The sequence below is a fragment of the Diabrotica undecimpunctata genome, chromosome 8 (assembly GCF_040954645.1).
Source record: "Diabrotica undecimpunctata isolate CICGRU chromosome 8, icDiaUnde3, whole genome shotgun sequence".
Lineage (NCBI taxonomy): Eukaryota > Metazoa > Arthropoda > Insecta > Coleoptera > Chrysomelidae > Diabrotica > Diabrotica undecimpunctata.
In genome coordinates this window covers 11,596,206-11,615,917 of record NC_092810.1, presented here as the reverse complement: position 1 = coordinate 11,615,917, position 19,712 = coordinate 11,596,206, and the positions used below count along the sequence as shown (strand labels likewise).

At 33.5% G+C, this 19,712-nt stretch overlaps 1 protein-coding gene across 2 annotated transcripts in view; it reads right to left on the bottom strand.

Annotated features, from left to right (window-relative positions):
• Gdh (glutamate dehydrogenase, mitochondrial) overlaps window positions 1–19,712 on the bottom strand; it is a 77,143-nt gene continuing 57,431 nt past the window's right edge. Inside the window, exons 7-8 of one of the 2 annotated variants that reach the window (XM_072539699.1) lie at window positions 16,020–16,171; window positions 1–474 (exon numbers count right to left, since the gene is read on the bottom strand). In XM_072539699.1, the coding sequence (XP_072395800.1) occupies window positions 358–474; window positions 16,020–16,171 (269 nt within the window). In that variant the 3' untranslated portion in view covers window positions 1–357. Of the gene's footprint in view, window positions 475–4,575; window positions 5,922–16,019; window positions 16,172–19,712 lie in introns of those variants that run through there. The other variant, XM_072539701.1, reaches the window with a different exon arrangement.

The window sequence follows — 19,712 nt, the reverse complement described above, 5'->3', positions numbered from 1 at the left end:
TCCAAGTGTTTTAAATTTATTTTAAAGTAACATGTACATTGTATGATTGTAAATACATTCTTATAATTACATGGTTGTATCGTTGTATAATGAAATTGAATATTATAAAATGTGTAAGATATTAATAGTGGCACTAATAAAGTCTGAGTATAACATCATTCATTAAAGTTGGTTATGAATGATTATAAAATTTGTATACCTAAAATGTCTAGCGAAAAAATTATCCGGATTCCGGATATCGAATGATTATCATTTTACTATTATAATTTTAAAATTTTAAACAGCATAGTTAGTATAACAACATAAGGTAACGTTTGATAGTTAGTATTTTATATTTCACCCTCAGGTAAAAAGTGTTTAGAAAGTAAGACCAGCCTGTGAGTAAGTTTGGAAAATCTTCTGAACGGAGTTGATGTAGGCTGCGCTTCTTAAATCGAGACCAAGGTTGTACTGACTGGCGGTTTTAAGCATAGCCTGCAAAAATAATTACTTGTTAGAATAAAGATAACGATATAAAAATTTAAAAAAAACGCTCGCAATAAATGAATTATGGATCTAACGTTTTCAGACTCTATGTGTTTTTTTGCAGTGAAACAAAACCTATTTAAGAATTTAGAATCTTTGCTTTATGTATTATGGTAAACGTATATCCCTATAACTAATCATCGAAAAACATTCTAATTTGAGTAGGTCCTGCTATAAAAATCTTGTGAGTCCACTTTATGAAATATATAATGATACTTAAATTCCTTGTACTGATATGTAAGTATCATTATATTTTTTGTATTTTTTTCGTATTACATACAAAATATCTATGTAACTTATACACCGGTTAACAGCAGACTAAAATTGGTTCTTTTGAAACACACTTCACGTTATATAGCTAACTACTTTTGTATCAATTTTATACTACTTTTAGACTTTTATACCACTTATGTTATGTTAATTGATGTTTTATATTGCTGACCACCTTTTATATAACTGACTATTAACTAATATATATATTCGTAGTACCTCTTTAAAGGATTGCTTGTTGTATATATATCGGGTTACATATACAATCTATTTCTGACTATAGTTCTTTGAAGGCCTGATGATGCTGTATACCTTGTAAATAGCGAAACCGGTCGCCCAATCTTTGTCTTACTAAATATCTACAACAACTTAACACGGATTGTAGACCCTTTTCCCTAACATTCATGAATACCTATGTGCTCACACCAGCAACTTCATTTGAAATTTTAGCACACTAAGATATTTTTGTAGCAGATTTATTTATTTATTTATTGGAAAAGATCGACCAACATTTGAAATAGCCAATAATGCTGTATGTGCCTTAAACATGATAATGAATGTGATTTCAAATATGTATTAATGCGCGAAATAAGCCACTCAATTCCTCTGAGTTTATTAACAAAGCGAACGCCGCTATTGCTTCAGGTAGGTACCATGCTTAAGTTATAATTTCTCGCTTGGAGAAGTACAGACCTGGAAAAACTGCTACCCACGTACGAAATTTGTCGTCGACCGTTAAGGGTTACGGTTGTAATAAAGACCTGAAATTTTGTGTCGTTCGGGCTAGTGTGTCCTATTTATTAAGTTTCAAAGTCTTGGCATATTGCATCCACAAAAATTTCTGGCACAGTCTTTTTGATATAACATTATTATTATTGCTTTATCCCACGTGCTTCGTAAATCATTTCTATGATAATTCCATCCACGCATAGAGTTTTAGCTCGCTTCGTTTCTCTCAACGCAAGTGGCATTTCTCTTTCAGTGACTTCAGTTAAAGTTGTAAGCCTACATAGCATACTTTATGCCATATTTACACTTTTTGTTCTCTATATGACTGACAGAAAATGAGTCTGCATACCAAATAGCATAGATTGACATTTCCAAATTATTTTGGCTGTCATAAAGTCAGACTTCCCAGCAATAGAATTTATTTCAACATAATTCATCTTATGTGTCTTGTATCGTCATGATCACTGGTGCTACGACTTTAATCTGTTGTTGTTGACTTTCCTAAATCTCTTATGTCATTCGGACCTATACGTTGACAAGCGTACAAATTTTCCTAGCATTCTCATCTCTAAACCATACATCCATCTAAGTTTCACCATCGGCTACGGCTACTACCATTGTGCTGTGAAATAAAAATGTGTCTGGGAGGGTTATTCTCATGTAATCGTGCTAGATCTATTGCACATCTAACGTTTTATTTGTTTCTTTCTTTGATATTTCATAGTGTAGATCCTCATAATCTACAAATTTGAGTTCACAATACCTAGAAATTTAGGAAAAAGTAAATTACCTGAAGCAGATCGAAGGGCATTAAAACGCATTAAGGTGAAAAATCGCAGTGCAACTTATCTAAAAATAAGTATTTTGTGGAGTGCCGTTGGTGGATAACACGTTTCTAGATCAACATGTTACCAAGAGGCCCACAAATTAGGATTTGGTAGTTACAAAGCAAGTTATAGTTGAAAAAATCGTACGAATTGTGTTTGAAAAATTTCATTTAGTTTCAGACTAAGGAAAAGACACTTTTAACATTAAAACAAAAGAAAAATGGGTTAAAATGGTCAAAAAAGCATAAATCTTGGATACATCCACGATGGGATGCAAGAGAATGGAGTGATGAGTCCAGATTTGAAGTGCGTGTTTAAGACAATATGAATCGCGTTTTTAGAAGGAAAAATGAAGCTTTTCATTCCGACTGTCTTAAGAGAAAAGTAAAATTTCTTGCGTCGTCATAATCTGGGGCTGCATGTCGTCTAAAGGTGTCGGAAAGTTGTATTTTATCAGTGGGATTGTAAATACGGACAAATATCTGAATATAGCAGAATCTCTTTTACCGATTATGGGACACAGTTCTCATCAACGGAACATTTTGTCTTTCAACAAGGTTGTCCCACTGGTGATCTTCCTCGAGCATATTTGCTCCTTATAGTACGCGTGTGGTCCCCGGAATCTGTTCATCATTCCAAGACTGATTGTTTGGTAAATTTGTCAGTGAGACTACCACCTCCACATTTAAAATGTTCTGTGAATATGCTATAGCTTCCTCAAGATGCTAGTTTTCCGGTGCTTTAATGCATTCCATACTTTCTTTATTGAAATTGTTTCTTCTTTCAATTGGTGATTGAGTTAGTGAATTTGGGTCTTCCACTTCGGTGGAGAGCAGTTATTTAAATTGAATAATTATTATACTTAGTTCTTCTTACTTTTGGTTGAATATATGGCCGTTCTTGATGTTACATATTTTAAGCTTTGATTTAAATTCTTTTCGTTTATTGTTCAGGGTTTCATAGAATTACCTTGTTTAGTTCCGCCTTTTTTTTATTATTCGTTCATAACACTGTCAAAGAAACCAAAGCAAAATAATGCCAAGATTACTGAAGTACTGAAGTGATTTTTAAAAATTACACACCGGAGAATACACAACCAACTTAAAAAGAGGGAAACCCCGTTCGCCGTAAATATACTTGTGTGCAAATGTATATTATTCAGCCAATGTACGTGTGTTTTTGGATTACAAGAAAGCCTTCGATAAGATCAAAGATGAGATAATTGCCTTCTCAAATTACTGAAAAAGAAAAATTTAGATATGGATGATATCAGGATCATTAACGCTGTCCGTCTATTCTAATCAAATAGCTGTGGCAAAGGAGAACAACGAAGAAGAATGTACGAGGCATGTTTTATAAGTAAGTACCGTTTTGCGATTCCGCCGCCGCAGCGCTACGGTCGGCGTTCCGCGCATGAGCGCTGGTTACATACATCTCTTGTCTACGCACTGACGCCATTACAGTTTGATTCTTCATTGTATACTTGTTTACTCCAGTGTTTAAGATGCCTCCAACAATCGTGAGTCGCGCTGATTGTGAAGTACGGGCTGTTATACGATTTCTTAGTGCTAAAGGCGTAAAACCGATCGATATTCATCGTGAGATCGTTGAAGTTTACGGACAAAACATTATGAGTGATGGAATGGTAAGGAAATGGGTGAGAGCATTTAAAGATGGCCGCACAAATGTACATGATGAAGAACGGAGTGGGCGTCCTTCGGTCGTTAATGAAAATTTGGTGCAGAAAGTGGACGAAAAGATGAGAGAAAACAGACGCTTTACAATTTCATCATTGCCTGACTGCTTTCCTCAGTATTCTCGTAGTGTTTTGTATCGCATTGTTACCGAGAACTTGAATTACCGGAAATTGTGTTCACGTTGGGTTCCAAAAATGTTGACGGATTTGCACAAAACCCAACGTTTGAATAGCGAGTTTGAAACAGAACTGTCTAATGGCGACGACGACGACAACGACCTATAAATGAAAATATCATCTAATGCAGAATTCAAACGTAAAATTTTGCATATCATGTGAGCTGTACTTTATGTACACTACGTGCAGATCCGACCCTGTCGCGCCAGTTAGTATGAAATTAAAATAGTCAATGTTTTAAGATTTATTTTATTCGGGCATGCGCAGTTTCAATGTTCATGAGGTTTTACACCAAGTCTACATCCTAAGCATTTAATTTATTAAGGAAGGAATGATTAAAGAAAACACATATTGTTGAAACAATCTTTATACTGAATTACTAATTAATTTAAATTAAGTATTAATTACTGATATGGTATGTCCGCTAAATGATCCAGCATTTAATGCTGGAAAGATAAAATAATCTAGTAATAACAATAATTGTTTTACAAACATCTAAATGCATAAATTAAAGTAATTGATAATGGATATTATTGCTACATTTTATTGTGTCAATAATAGGGAACAATAGGTCTAGTTTAGCGGGATAAAAAGGTAGTAAGATATTGGATTTCTTATAATTAGATCTTTTAAAGAATAAATTATATACAGACGTGGATGTAATCGAGTATTACGGTTTAAATTGCTTAATATATACAATATCCATAATGAATAATAAACTATACAGCGTGTAGTTATTATACTTTTACGATTGTCCAGCTATTTCAGCAATTTTTTTATCAATATAAGGACCTAAAGGTGTTATAATATTCGAATTGCTCGTTTTGGTTCTCAGTTGGAGTACTCGTCTCAAAAAATGGTCTTTATATTTAATTAATTACATTAAATAAAGGTGAGACAACGTGAACCTTTACAAAAGGTAAGCAGTATACAGTAAAAAATATGTGAATATTTTCTTCCTATATACTATTCGCTAGGAGACTTTCTAAATTATTCTTTTATGTAATATGAACTCTTCATCAGTTTTCTCTATATGATTGTAGTTCCACTAATCTGGCACTTACAGAGACCTCCAAGATCAACTTTAGAAATTGAAATTGTTTAAGGAATACTACAACTTTGAACTACAGGTTTGAGTTACTTAGTTTCTGAAGACTTTTGATTGAACAGCCTCTTGAGATTTTAATACTACAAGGATATTCAACACTACGTTAAAATTTTTGTTACAAAATACTCAGCACACTCTAATTTCGAGTCAATCTAATACTAATCAACTACAACAAAATATTTTTCAAATTTCTCTTGATTTATTGATCATGTCATAAAATTGTAACTATTTTTTGCTTGAAAGTGTCATTGATATAAGAAATCTAAACTTCTATCTACCTATACATTTTATAAAATCCATTCTGATATTATGAACAGTACAATAAAAACACAAAACTATAAAATTAAAATTGTGAATCATAAAAAACATTGTTTCTGGAATGGGTTAATACTTAGAATGAAGAATGATTCGTAATGGAATGTTACATTTGTCGGAATGTAAAAAATGATTGGTTAAGTTTGGTTAAAATTGTTTAATAAGCGAAACCAGCGTCGTTGAGGGTGAGGAAGATTTTTTGCACTGAGTTGATGTAGGCAGCCGATCGAAGGTCCAATCCAAGACCGTACTTTTCCGCTGTATCCTTGATAGCCTAGAAAAAATATTTGTTTATGAACATTACAAGAAACATACTCGGTTTATAAACTGAGCAGGATTGTTCAAATTTCGATCAAGGTTAATCATTTAAAAAAAATGTATTTATCATTTAAAATCTGTAAAAAAGGTGTTAACCTAATCCTCCGATTTTCCTTATAATTATTTTTGATCGCTGTACAATTAAAGCATGTATATGTCGCGGCCAGATGGTTAAATTAGGCGTTCGATTAAACATCTTTGATTGAGTAACGCAATTCAATCACACGACTAGTTATTTTGTCGAATTTTTCTGCAATTAAAAAGTTCAACGACATGGTAATTTGTTTCCTGACCATCCCGCCGCTAGTAGCACCAGTTCACTAGTTGAAAAATAGTCGTTTGATTGGAACGACGACGTTCAACAGAACGACTAGCTATTAAGAGTGTAGGCGCAAAATTTCGGGCCAATGCTTTTTAAATGCATTAATTTTTTTCGAATCCTGAGAAAACTAATAAATATTTTTGAAAAATTTAAACGCAGAATGAAGGATTACATTATTACCGAGGGCCAAAAGTCCCTTAGAATAAACAAAAAGTTTCTTTTGAATAAGATGTTTGAAATGAAAAATCACACTTAATTTTCTCTCCGTTTTCAAGCTTACTAAAATAAACATAGAAGTTTTCAGGAACTTTCGGCCCTTGGTAATAATGAAATCTTTCATTCTACATTTAAATTTGTTGTTTGTTCCCGTTATTTAAAAAGATTTTTTAAATAACGGGAACAAATTATATTGGCCCAAATACCAAAAACTTTGCGACAATACGTTCAAAAGGCAAGTCAGAAAATCTATTGGAAATTTTTCCGTTTTACTATTAAACCTTTCGTTAAATCTAAAGATTTATCATTAAACCTACCTGAAGCCATAAAGTAGTGCATGATTTACAAATCAGTACAGCCTAATCATTGCTACAAAAATGGTTACACAAAATCCGTTTCAAGATGTAACCACTTCAAAAGTTTCAAATTACTTTTCAAACTTCCAAAAATTTATTATTATAATTTCTACAGTCGGAAAAATGAAAGATTACCCATAAACGATCATATCAATCACTTATTTTGTATTTGCTGTTTTTTTCTATAACAAACATTTGTTATCTATAGAAAAAGACAGCAAATACAAAATAAGTGATTGATATGATCCTTCATGGGTAATCTTTCATTTTTCCGGTTGTAGTTAATATCCAAATTAATGTTGTTCTATTTTCCCAAATAGATATATTCGGAACAGAACGAAATTACATTTCCATCTTCTATTTTCCAAGTTTAGTTCATCATTTTCAGCTCCACCTATTCAAATGTATTTTCTTTTTGTTGAGTTAAAATGTAGTCCCCAACGCTCATATTCCTGTATTAATCGCTTTGGCATAAATTGCAGATCTTCCTGGTCATGTGCGATAACTACTTGATCGTCCGCGAAATAAAGTGTATATAGGTTTATTTCGTTGTTTAATTGTATACCCATTCCAGAACATGGTCTCCTCCATTTCTTCAGTGCCTCACTCAGGCAGATTTTGAAGGCCCTTGCAGCCTTGTCTTAGTCCTTTATTTACCCTAAAATTCTCAGAAAACTGGTTGTTAATCTTTATTTTTGATCTAAGATCGTTTTAGAATCGTCATATTGCTTTCACAAGTGGAATATTAATAGATGAGTTGTCCAGTACTTGCTATATTCTATATAGGGGTATTGTATCATGTAATTATTAGGATAGTCCGTCTAGAAAGTATCCAGCATTTTATATTTTTCCTAATTTTAATAGATTTCCTTTTTGTAACATTTTAATACAAAAACATTTTAATACATCAAGTAGGTTGTGCCGATAGTAGGTTATGGACAAAATCGCGTGAAAATACCATCTGTCAAATATTGTTGTTTGTAAACAGACTTTTTTGAGAAAGATTTGTGAAATAATGTCGCAAGTAGAAAAAAGAAAAGTGGTGAAATATTTGTATAGAAAGGGTGTCCAAAACGTTAAACAATTAGTGCAATTGACTGACTTCGGAAAAAGTGCAGTGTATGAGACAATAAAGAGGATAAAAAATGGCATATATATGAGACATAGACCAGTTTCGGGTAGACCACGTAAGACTCGCGGAAACAATTTAAATGCTTTAGTGGCTTTGGGACGACAAAATCTACGCCTAGGATTTCGAAAACAAGCGAAGAGATTTGGAAATCAACGAAGAATAAAAGTGTGCCCAGAAACTGTCCGCATGTCACTGAAAAAGCAAGGCTACATATCAAGGAATCCAAAAAAAATCCCTACAACGTTGCAAAGGCAACGAAGAATAGATTTTTGTCAACGTTTTCAAATAGATAATTTTAATAATGTCTTTATATCTGATGGCAGTTGTTTCCAACTTGGTGCAAATCATCTAAAAGTCCTATCAAGAGAAAATGTTACTGTTTAAATTCCCCACTAAAATAATGGTTTGGGGAGCAATATCTCAGCGTGGTGCTACACCTCTCTGTATAGTTAATGGTACTGTTGATAGTGCGAAATATTGTGACATCCTAAATGGGTTTATTCTTGAAACGGCTCATGTTTTATATCCAGAGGGTTGGCGTTTTCAGCAAGATAATGTAAGATGCCATACTTCTGCTTATACTCAAGCTTGGATGCAAGAACAAGAATTGGCAACAAATCCGTGACCAGCAACATCTCCAGATCTTAGCCCCTTTAAAAACATATGGGGACTGATGAAGATTGAAATGGAACGAGCAGCGGCACGAAATAAAGGTTTGATTCGGTCAGTTTTACAGGCCTGGAACATCATTACCGAAAATTATGGCCTTGGCCTAGTTTCGGGTGTACCTGGACGTTTAGTTAAGTGTTTAGATTTAAATGGAGGTTGTATAAGTAAATGAGATGAATTATTTGTTGAAATTTTAGATTTCAAGTAATAGAAATAAATACCGTAAAATTATAATTCTGCTTTCTTTTTTCCGGATACTTACTAGACGGACTATACTTTGCCAAATAAATGTTGAAGAAAATTGTATTGTTTTCTATTAAAGGCGGATTCAAAACTCTCCTTTTAATTGGTGGTTTTTTCTTCATATACTCTTATTTCCTTTGATCTTGACTTCTATATTATTTAAAGTTGTAAAAATCCTTTATAACGCATTTTTAAGTTTTTCTAATTTTACCTTCTTTGATAGTAGTTTTTTGTCCAACTTATTCGGAACATCTAATCATTGATGAACAGTTGAAATAACACTAGACCATTTCAATTTCAAGACAAGTGCTGTCCAAAGAAAATAACACATTTGAATCACGTGTACTGTATAATTTGTATAACCTTTGACCATTTTTCTCGATCAACACAATACCCAGTCCATTTTAGTAGGGTGGAAAAATAATTTATTGGTAGTTCAAATAAATACAGTTAAATGCAATTTTGCACAGCGATAACTATATGTTAGCTAAGGTACAAGTACTATACGAGTACGCCCCAATTCGGGGTCGATCCCAATTTATACATTTTTTTTTTAAACATGACCTACTCGGCAATCAAACAAATAGAAAAATAGTAAATTTCTCTTGCGATAGTAGCGCCATCGGACCGCTGTAGTTTTAAGACGTGTAAATGTCATTGATAACGTGTAATGAACTTTAAAGGGAATCTGTGCATGGGTGATCTCCAAAAGATATTCCCCGTTGAAAATTTATCTCAGATTGACCATCAAACACTTGAATATTTAGACTGAAAGAGTCGTTAGAGCTGTAAACTTAATAATAAAGTAAAAAACAACAATTACGGTAAAAATCTTAAAAAAAATTAACAAATATTTATGTTCTTTGGTAAATTCTTATAATTTTCATAATTGTTTTTGCTCTCTGGAAAACATAGAGCTATAGCTTAGCTAATTGTAGCTAATTTTATTTTTTTGGTTTAAATTTTTTAATAATTTTTTAACTTCAAGCCGGGAATTTTTTAATATATACTTGAAAAATCCTGTTTGAGTCTATGTTTAAATTAAATTGTAATTCTGTTATAATACTGTGAGCATATATTTATTTAATACTTACTGTATGTAAGACGTACATTGCACTTAATTATTATTGCACTTTTTTAAAATATTCTTTCACTAAAAACTAACCCATTGATATTTACATAAAACTAATATAAAAAATCTTTAAAAAAAAGTTTAAAATCATTTTAAAACTATTTAAAAACCCAAAAAAAAAACTAACAAAAATACTGCCTCAAGTATCGATTGTCTCTTTTTTTAAACGGTTGAAGAGAAATGTTTTTTATATCTCCGTAAATATGTTATATTAGTGAACGTAATTATTTGACGTTACATAAGATATTATGTATTTTATATGAGTACTAAAGTCAATCTTTAGGAAAATATAAAATCCTTCGAGAAAATCAAAGGTTAATACCAAGGGCGTTTCAAGAGTGGAGAGTTGGATGAGTTCGTTCTATTCGGTTATTAATTTTTATGGTTGGATCCCAGCTCTGATTGATATTGGTCTGCCGAGGCATATGAGTTTCTCCAATCTGTCCAGTACTGCATCTCTGACTCTAATACCGCCATACTGTATGTAATATTGTTTGCATATATTTAGTTATGTTAACGTTCAGTTTTAATCTATACTGAGTACAGGTGTGACCTATTTTATTCATTAAATTTTGATGGTCCGCACTGCAGTTAGTATAGCTATCTAACGTTCACGGTTACGCCTTTCACTACAATGCATTGCGTTGTCTCCATTAAGGTTATCTTAAATATTTCCTCGGAATATAAGTTGAAGGGTAAAAGGGAGAGTATACAGCCTTGACTCACTTCTCTTTTCATATTTATTTTATCCGATATTTTGATACTGAACAGAGCTTTTCTCGTACTCCTCTCAAATCCGAACGGAATATAATTAATTCTCGTATTATATGAAATGAAAAGCCAAATATATGGCGCAGGAGCACCAATTCGTCAAACCTTCAATGTTTGAATCGGTATCAATAGTTTTATGACGCCATCTCGGCCTCCATGCTTCGTCAGACACTCGGGCTGATACAAAATCAATCATGAAAAGGCCAACGAATGTCTGCCGCTTATTCTCCACTTCAAGTGGTTAGCGTACAAAGGTAGCATCTATTTTGATGGCCGTAAACGAAAACAATTTAATAATAGTGTTTTCTATCCTTTGCGCTATACCTTCTATATATATAGAGCTTCAAGCGTATTATATCCAAAAAATCTTGTTGTGTTAGATATCTGCTTGTCATTGCTTTATCGACATTCCTTTTCCTGGAGTGCTTAAGCCTTCTTTCTTCTTTTAGCTAGCGTCTATTCACAAATTTTCTTTGGCCATATCAAATCTTACAATTTTTGAAGATCTTTGTCAGACCTATCTTCTTCCACTCTTTATGCAAGCTTTCTTTTTTTTACTCTTTTCCATTTCACCACTCCTTATTCTCAAAGTTCCTTTCGGAAATTTTTCCACTTATTCGGGGCGTTATTCGAAAGTTATAGCATAACCGGCTAAAAACACTTAATGTCCCTTAGAATAGAATAAACATTGTTTATTTTATTCAGCCCAAATTGCCTTGGGTACTCGTCTCTCTGTATGTCTCAATAGTTCCTATTTAACGAGATTTAGATTTCAAACACGAAAACATACTGTAAGTATTTGTTTACAATAGGAATCGTGAGAAGGATTTTTTTCCCAGTCACTTTTCTTCTGATCAACGAGGAGAACGGTCAGCTGCCAGCGGGTTGTTACCGGCTTTTCGCCGATAGGACGATAGATGTGATTGTTTCCTGTTATTTCTTTAAATATGTATTTTGTTAGAGCTTTTGTCCCTCGAAGAAAAGACAAAGTGGTGCCCTTTTTGGTAAATTATTTATGATCTTTCTTTGTATTGTTAATCACACATTTCTGGTTTAGCTCTAGTAGTTACCATCTCATAATTTTTCTCCACTTCAATTTTTTTATGTGCTGGTAAGAATGTCATAAAAATACGCCCATATCTCTTTCAATACTGAGCAACGCGGCCTCGTTCATTTTGTATACTTCAAACACTGTCCATCATTTGTTGTGTTACAATGTAATAATGATAATACCAATTATACCTCTTTATAATAATGATGTAAGTGGGGTTTTTATATCAGTAACAGTATTCTATATTTGAAAAGTTTTGTTTTTCGAAAAAAATTATAAAAGCAAACATTTTAATCGAATATTTCTCTTTTCAACCGATTAAAAAATACACCCATATATTGAGACACCTGGTAGATAGTTACGGAAGTTAGTATCTACAAAAGAAACTGAAAAAGCCAAATGTTTCACACCATGCATAATTTTCATAACTCACAATATTAGTAACACGATTCACAATTTATTAAAGCAAAAATGCTAAAACTATATTTTAAAAATAATAAATATAATTAAGCTAAAAAATAAAACCATCAAACATTTAAGCATAAAAAATAATTGGTAGATCTAGTTGACATATGGACGATTTTACGAAGTCGGGTTAATTCAAGACTTTCTTTAAGAACCATGAACTTTGGCTGCTGCTTATAGGCTTGTTATTATTCAATTACTTTAATAGGTATATTTTTTTATATTGCAATAATACAGTTAAGTCCTTAACAATGTTGGCAGTCCTATGGAAAGCGTACTCATTGATATTACAGGATGATTTCCAGAAACGAGCGCCGGAAGTATATATACATTGGTGGCAATGGATTATTTTACAAAATGGATTGAGACATATGCAATCCTAAACCAGGAGTCTTCTACTGTTACAGATATACTGTTTAAAAAACTCTGCTGCCGTTTTGGCGTTCCTTTAGAATACTATTAAGGCCAAGAGCGAAATTTTGACGGCACTTTTACAAAACATTTGTTGATTGATTAGTCAATAAGATCAGAACGACATTCTTGCATTTTCTGGCATAGCCTAGCAAACACTGACTATACATCTTCTGTAAACAGGATTTGGGGAATGACCTACTCCCGGATTGTTCCATTATTTGCCTCAATTAATTCCATTATATTTCAACAGTTATATAAAGACCGCCTATTGTTATGGAAGACTTATGTAGAGCCCTCTATAACAATAATTATGATACAGAATGAATCAATATGAAAGCTCAGAAAATAAAAAATATAGAAACAAAGGACTTAGACCCTGAAAGTCTGTATGAGGTAATTAAAAAATATATTCATGAAGCGGCAAATGAAGCACTGGGAAAAGTTGAAAATCGGAAAAAAGGAAAACCTGAATGGTTGTCAACGGAACTAGAAGAGAAAGTTCTCGAGAAAAAACAAGCATATCACATATGGCTTCAATCCAAAGATCCTCAAGACAGAGAAATATACGCTAAATGGAATAGAGAAGTTAAAAAAGACGTGGATAAGGTGAAAAATATAAACTGGAAGGCTAAGAGTGTACAGATTTATGGGTGGAACAAAAGTGGCACAAGCTTGGAAAACATTAAAGCAGTTTAGGAAAAATGAGAAAAATGAAGACATTTCTCTAATAAAGTTAAATGAATGGGAAGAATCTTATACGAAACTGCTGAAAGAGGATAGAGTAGAGTACAGATGTGAAAAGATAAGGGAATTAATAGACAACAGAGACGAAAGACAGGAAATCCCTATAATAACATTATCTGAATTGACGGAAACCTTAAAAGAGGTTAAAAACGGAAAAGCCGCAGGGCCTGGAGACATTCCCATAGAGCTGGTTAAATATGGGCCGACTGCACTTTTAGAATTAATAGTAGACCTTTTCAATAAATGTATGTGTGGAGACCAGGAAATTCCTAAAGATTGGAATAAATCTTATATAAGCTCCATATATAAGAGAGGGAATAAAAGAGACTGTTCCAATTATAGAGGTATTAGTGTGACGAGCTCTGTGGGCCGGTTGTACGGCAGAATATTAAAGAAGACGGTTGAAAGACAGATACAAGATATTGAAGAACAAAGCGGCTTTCGTACGGGGAGGTCCTGCCTTGATAATATATTTATCCTACGACAAATAATTGAAAGGCGTGTCGAAAGAAGTAGAGAGACCCATTTGGTATTTATAGACCTTGAGAAAGCATATGATAGTGTCCCGTTAAAGAAAATGTTTGAGGTCCTCGAAAGGTCCGGATTGGATTCGACGTATATCCGAGCGATATATAAATTGTACGAAAATGCAGTTAGTTGTGTAAAAATTGGAACCAGAACCTCAAATGAATTTAAAGTCACTAAAGGCCTAAAGCAAGGATGCTGTTTGTCACCGACACTCTTTAAAATATACGTCCAAGAAGCATTGAGGAATTGGAGAAATAAATGTAGATTAATGGGCATCGAAGTGGGACAAGAAACTCTGTATACATTGTTGTTTGCAGATGATCAGGTGGTGGTTGCAACCAATGAGGAAGATATAAATTATATGAATCGAAAATTATTTGGGGAATATGCCAAATGGGGGCTTACTGTAAACATAAGCAAAACAGAATATTTAAAAATTGGAGGAAATACCAGAGATCTGAGGCTTGAAAACGCAGTCATAAAAGGCTGCAACCAGTATAAATATCTAGGAAGTATCATATCAGCAGATGGCAGAGTTAAGATAGATGTACAAAACCGAATAACCCAAGGGAAAAAATGCATCCGAATACTGAATTCATTACTGTGGTCTAATAAAATAAAGATGCATACCAAACTTCGCGTATACAGAGCAATTGTAGAACCAATTACCACATATGGTGCCGAATGTTGGACGATGACAAAGAATGAACGAGATAAAGTAGACGTTGTGGAAATGGATTATCTTAGAAGGTCATGTCGAGTATCGAGAATGGAAAGAATCAGGAATGAGGAAATACGAAACCGTACAGGAATTAGAGATACTCTTTCAGATAGAATACAAGGAAGGCAACTACAATGGTATGGTCACGTGATGAGAATGGAGGAGGAGTGGTGGCCAAAGAAAGCCTTAATGTATGTTCCGCCAGAAAGAAGGAAAAGGGGAAGACCACCATATTCCTGGAGAAGAGAAATTACAAAAACAATGCAATCTAGAGGCTTAGAAGAGGGAGATTGGAGAGATAGGAAAAGATGCAGGCTAAAATGCGGGAAGCGGCAATCGCCGTAGGACCCCCGTTAGATGATGATGATGATACAGAATGAAATAGAGCAATTGTACAAATAGTAAATAAAAGTGTATAACCATGAGATTTTGAGATTAACTAACTTAATTCATGTGTACAAATGAAACTATAATAGTAGTAAGAACTAGTTCATGGTTCATTAGTTGAATTAACGCACCTTTGTAAAACCGGCTATAACGTATACTATCATTTCTAACGTTTGTGGCGTGCCTTATAGATAAAATGATACATATTTAATTTTAACGTGGAGACAAGTTTAAATATTAAAAATAAAAATCCTTGCAACGCGCTACACTCAAATGGTGTCGGACTCGTAGGGCTAGCAACTAGCTAACGGCCGTATGCCGAAAGGCCAGGTAGATCTGGGTCCCACCGGCATTTATTGCCGGGGGTACAGGAATTTCTTCATGTGTCCAAGTACTGGTTGGACCCGTCCGTTCCTCGCCGGGCCCAAGTGTTGATTGGCCCGTTCCATCTCTATTTCTTCGACCCGTTCCCTACCGTATGTGTGTATTATTTCACACCGTAATTGCCGTTTAGTTTTTATTTTTCGCAGATATTAAACAGTGGGCCCTATCGTCGTCGATTATTTATTTATTTCGAATATATTTTTAATTTAAACCTGTGTTTTACTGACTCTGCTGTCTAAAGAGCTACCCGTCACCAATTAGTCCGAGCAGTACCCTGCTCGGGCGAGTGAATGATAACAAAATATTACGGGAACGCCCAATGGAAGGTTTATTATTTGTAAAATCGAGATTAATTTTAGGTTTTTTTCGGTGGAAAAACCATAGTGTTTTAGTTTATGTGGCTGTTGATGGATTCCTCTAATATATTACACCAAAAAACCATTTATTATAAAGTTTCCAATGTGTTTTATAACGACCAATATGATTTAAAAACATCCATACAGCGACACACCCACTTACCTTTGCAGATCTTTCCATTGTGAAGCTAAGACCAGAATGTACAATATCTTTTTCAGAAGCACCAGCAATTCTCTTGTTGAAGGGTGTAGATGGCAAAATGGGGATTGATCCTATGTCGGTAAATTTCCTTTCGAGAGATTCTTGAACAGATTCTGTAAAGAGTATATTTATTCAATATTTAGTCAAAAAAAGCGCAGATAATGTTTATAGAGATCTTCTCAAAAGATTCGATAATTGTTTACATTTATATATGGTAGCAAGTTCATAATATATTAAGTTATAAATATGAATTAGCCTAAACCGTATTCATTTTACAAATTCCCAATCGTCAATAGAATCACGTGTAAGCCAAACAGGGTCGTACTGATGTACGACCTATGTATCATATGATTTTTAAAAATATTTACTTTTGAAACTGTTAGTGTAAGAATTTCTTGAAATTTAATCATTATATCACAGTTAAACTAAACTCTAAAAAATAACACGACCAGTAAATAACTTAACAATAACTATGACATAAATATAACACAATATATTAACTTAAAAATCAACACGATACAATTTGAATTTAAAATGCTGGCAAGTTTGGATCTGTAACATGAGAATCTGTCTGACTTAAGGTAATAAATTATATTTAATAGTATGAAAAAGACAGCAAAGATTTGATTTCACGCTCAAAGCGTCTATGTATCTGTTGATACGTATTTCGACTTAATAAGTCTCATCAGAACAGTTATTCATAGCCGTTCTTAACGTGAAAAATAATCTTCTCTGTCTTTTAGGAAGCAACAACAATAAAATGGCTTCGTTATGGACACAATAGCGACATCTGATAGAAAAATCGGTAAGATAGTTTCGAAACAAATTCAGATTTCTGCTTTAATCTGAACCTTCTATAAATGCAAGGTATAACAGACGTTGATAAAGATGTTAATAGAGACATGGGGAATCTAAAATTTGCATTCCACGACATGTCTATCAACTAAGCAGAAATCCATAACGAATTTGTTTCTTGTACTCATACAGAGTAGATTCGAATAAAATGAAAAATACAGCAAAGATTATTAACATCTTTATCAACGTCTGTTATACCTTGCATTTATAGAAGGTTCAGATTAAAGCAGAAATCTGAATTTGTTTCGAAACTATCTTACCGATTTTTCTATCAGATGTCGCTATTGCGTCCATAACGAAGACATTTTATTGTTGCTTCCTAAAAGACAGAGAAGATTATTTTTCACGTTAAGAACGGCTATGAATAACTGTTCTGATGAGACTTATTAAGTCGAAATACGTATCAACAGATACATAGACGCTTTGAGAGTGAAATCAAATATTTGCTGTCTTTTTCATTTTATTCGGATCTACTCTGTATGAGTACAAGAAACAAATTCGTTATGGATTTCTGCTTAGTTGATAGACAATGTCGTGGAATGCAAATTTTAGATTCCCCATGTCTCTATTAACATCATTATCAACGTTTGTTATACCTTGCATTTATACAAGGTTCAGATTAAAGCAGAAATCTGAATTTGTTTCGAAACTATCTTACCGATTTTTATATTTAATAGCTTTTGACGAATGAGACGGCGAATATCAACACGTGCTCATGTTTACTGATGGGAATTTGGTAAACGAATCAACTTTAGTAGAATATACTTTAACCTATATAGCTAGCTTATTTGTACGTCTCAGTAGTAGCATAATCACCATGCTGAATGACGTGACATTTTTGGTTTGACATATAAATGTAAGGTTTAGTTAATTTTGAACAAGAAGTTTTAGCAAAATTAACTAAAAAATTGATACTGAACACAGCTATTATTAAAGAATATTAGATCTATACCTACTACTATTCAACATTTTTGATTGTTTCTATGACAGAATAAAAAGCAGGATCCCTTAAATCCCTTTTTGTATGTTTTGTATTCATCACCAAGTCACAACATGTAAATAATGTGTTGTATTGTTTTGTTTGTTGTAGAGAAAAGTTATTATATGTTTAGAGTTAAATGACAGAAGAACATATATGAAATAAGGTCCCATATTAATTAATATGGCATTTTTATTAATATTTATTAAAAACATTACCCTTATGGTCTTTTATTTATTTTCTACAAGAAAAAAAAATTCACTAAACCCTGGCTATGCATTCACTTATGTCAACAAACGTTGATTTTTTTATAAAACGTTATGTCAAATGTATTTTGTAGACTTTTTGCCGAATGGAGTGATGAGTCCAGATTTGAAGTGTGTGTTGGAGACATTTAGGGGTCGCATCATTCGCAGGAAAAACGAAGCTTTCCATCTCGACTGTCTGAAGTGGAAAGTCAAATTTCCTGCATCTGTCAAGATCTAGGGCAGCATGTTGTCTAAAGGTGTGGGAAAGTTACATTTTATCGATGGGATTGTAAACACGGACAAATATTTGAATGTTTTAGAAGAATCTCTTTTATCGATTATGCAACACCGTTTAACACATTTTGTCTTCCAACAGGACGGTGCAGGTTGTCATATCTCAAAAAGGGTTGAAAATGGATTGAAGACCATGGCATACAACTTCTGGAATGGGTTTCTAACAGTCCCGACTTGTCCTCGATAGAGACTTATCGCGCGAAATGAAAAAACTCTGATAAAACATTCTGCCAGGTCCGTCAAAGAATTGAAGGAAAAATTGCAAAAAAATGGGATTCGTTTACATTAGAATTTTGTCAGAACTTGGTAAAAAACACAGGTTTACAAAAAAAAATATTTTTTAAAATTGTTTGGAATTTCATAACTGATTTTTATGTATTTTTCAGCGCTGATTGCAAAAATGCAATCAATTTTTTTCTATCACGTAAGGTTTTCTCACAAAAAAGGAATTACTTTTTGGTATAACAAAATTTTAGCAATTTTTCAAATTTTTTCTTAAGTTAAAGGATTTTATTTCATGTATAATACATGTGATAAACTACATATCTAGTACACTTACATTTCTCTTTAAGCTCATAAGTCCTTATAGTAACACTTTTGCTTTCCGTCGAAGCTTCTTTTATTGCTTTTCCGGCTGTGTACTCGTTGAGGGTCATCTCGTTTTAGCATCCAGCAGTAGTCCGCTATCATGTTGACGTTCCATCTTCCTTGATACCTTCTTTCCATTTCCTTGATATCTTGGTGGAATCTTTCACCCTGCTCTTCACTTACATCACCAAGGTTTGCAGGGAAGTAGTCTAGATGTGAATGGAGGAAATGAACTTTAATGCTCATGTTACATCCCAGCTTCTTAAAGTTGTCGAGCATGTCTAAGACGATTGTGTTGTAGTTAGGATCTTTTTTGTTTCCTAGGAAACCGGTAACAACTAGTTTAAAAGATGTCCATGCTGCTTTTTCGTTTGTTTCCATTTTGTCCATAAAATTGGGATCTCTCATCAGTTTTCTAATGTCTGGTCCGACAAAGACTCCTTCCTTTAGTTTTGGCTCGGATAAACCAGGAAACTGTCCACAAAGATACTTGAAACACTCCCCTTCTTTTGGCAACGCCTTTACAAATTGTTTCATTAACCCCAACTTAATGTGGAGTGGTGGTAGTAATACCTTTTTGGGATCCACAAGGCTTTTCCTCTCAACATTTTTAACCCCCATCTGTAAGGTTTTTCTCAAGGGCCAAACTTTTTTAATGTAGTGTTGCTTTCTGTCTCTACTGTTTCATTC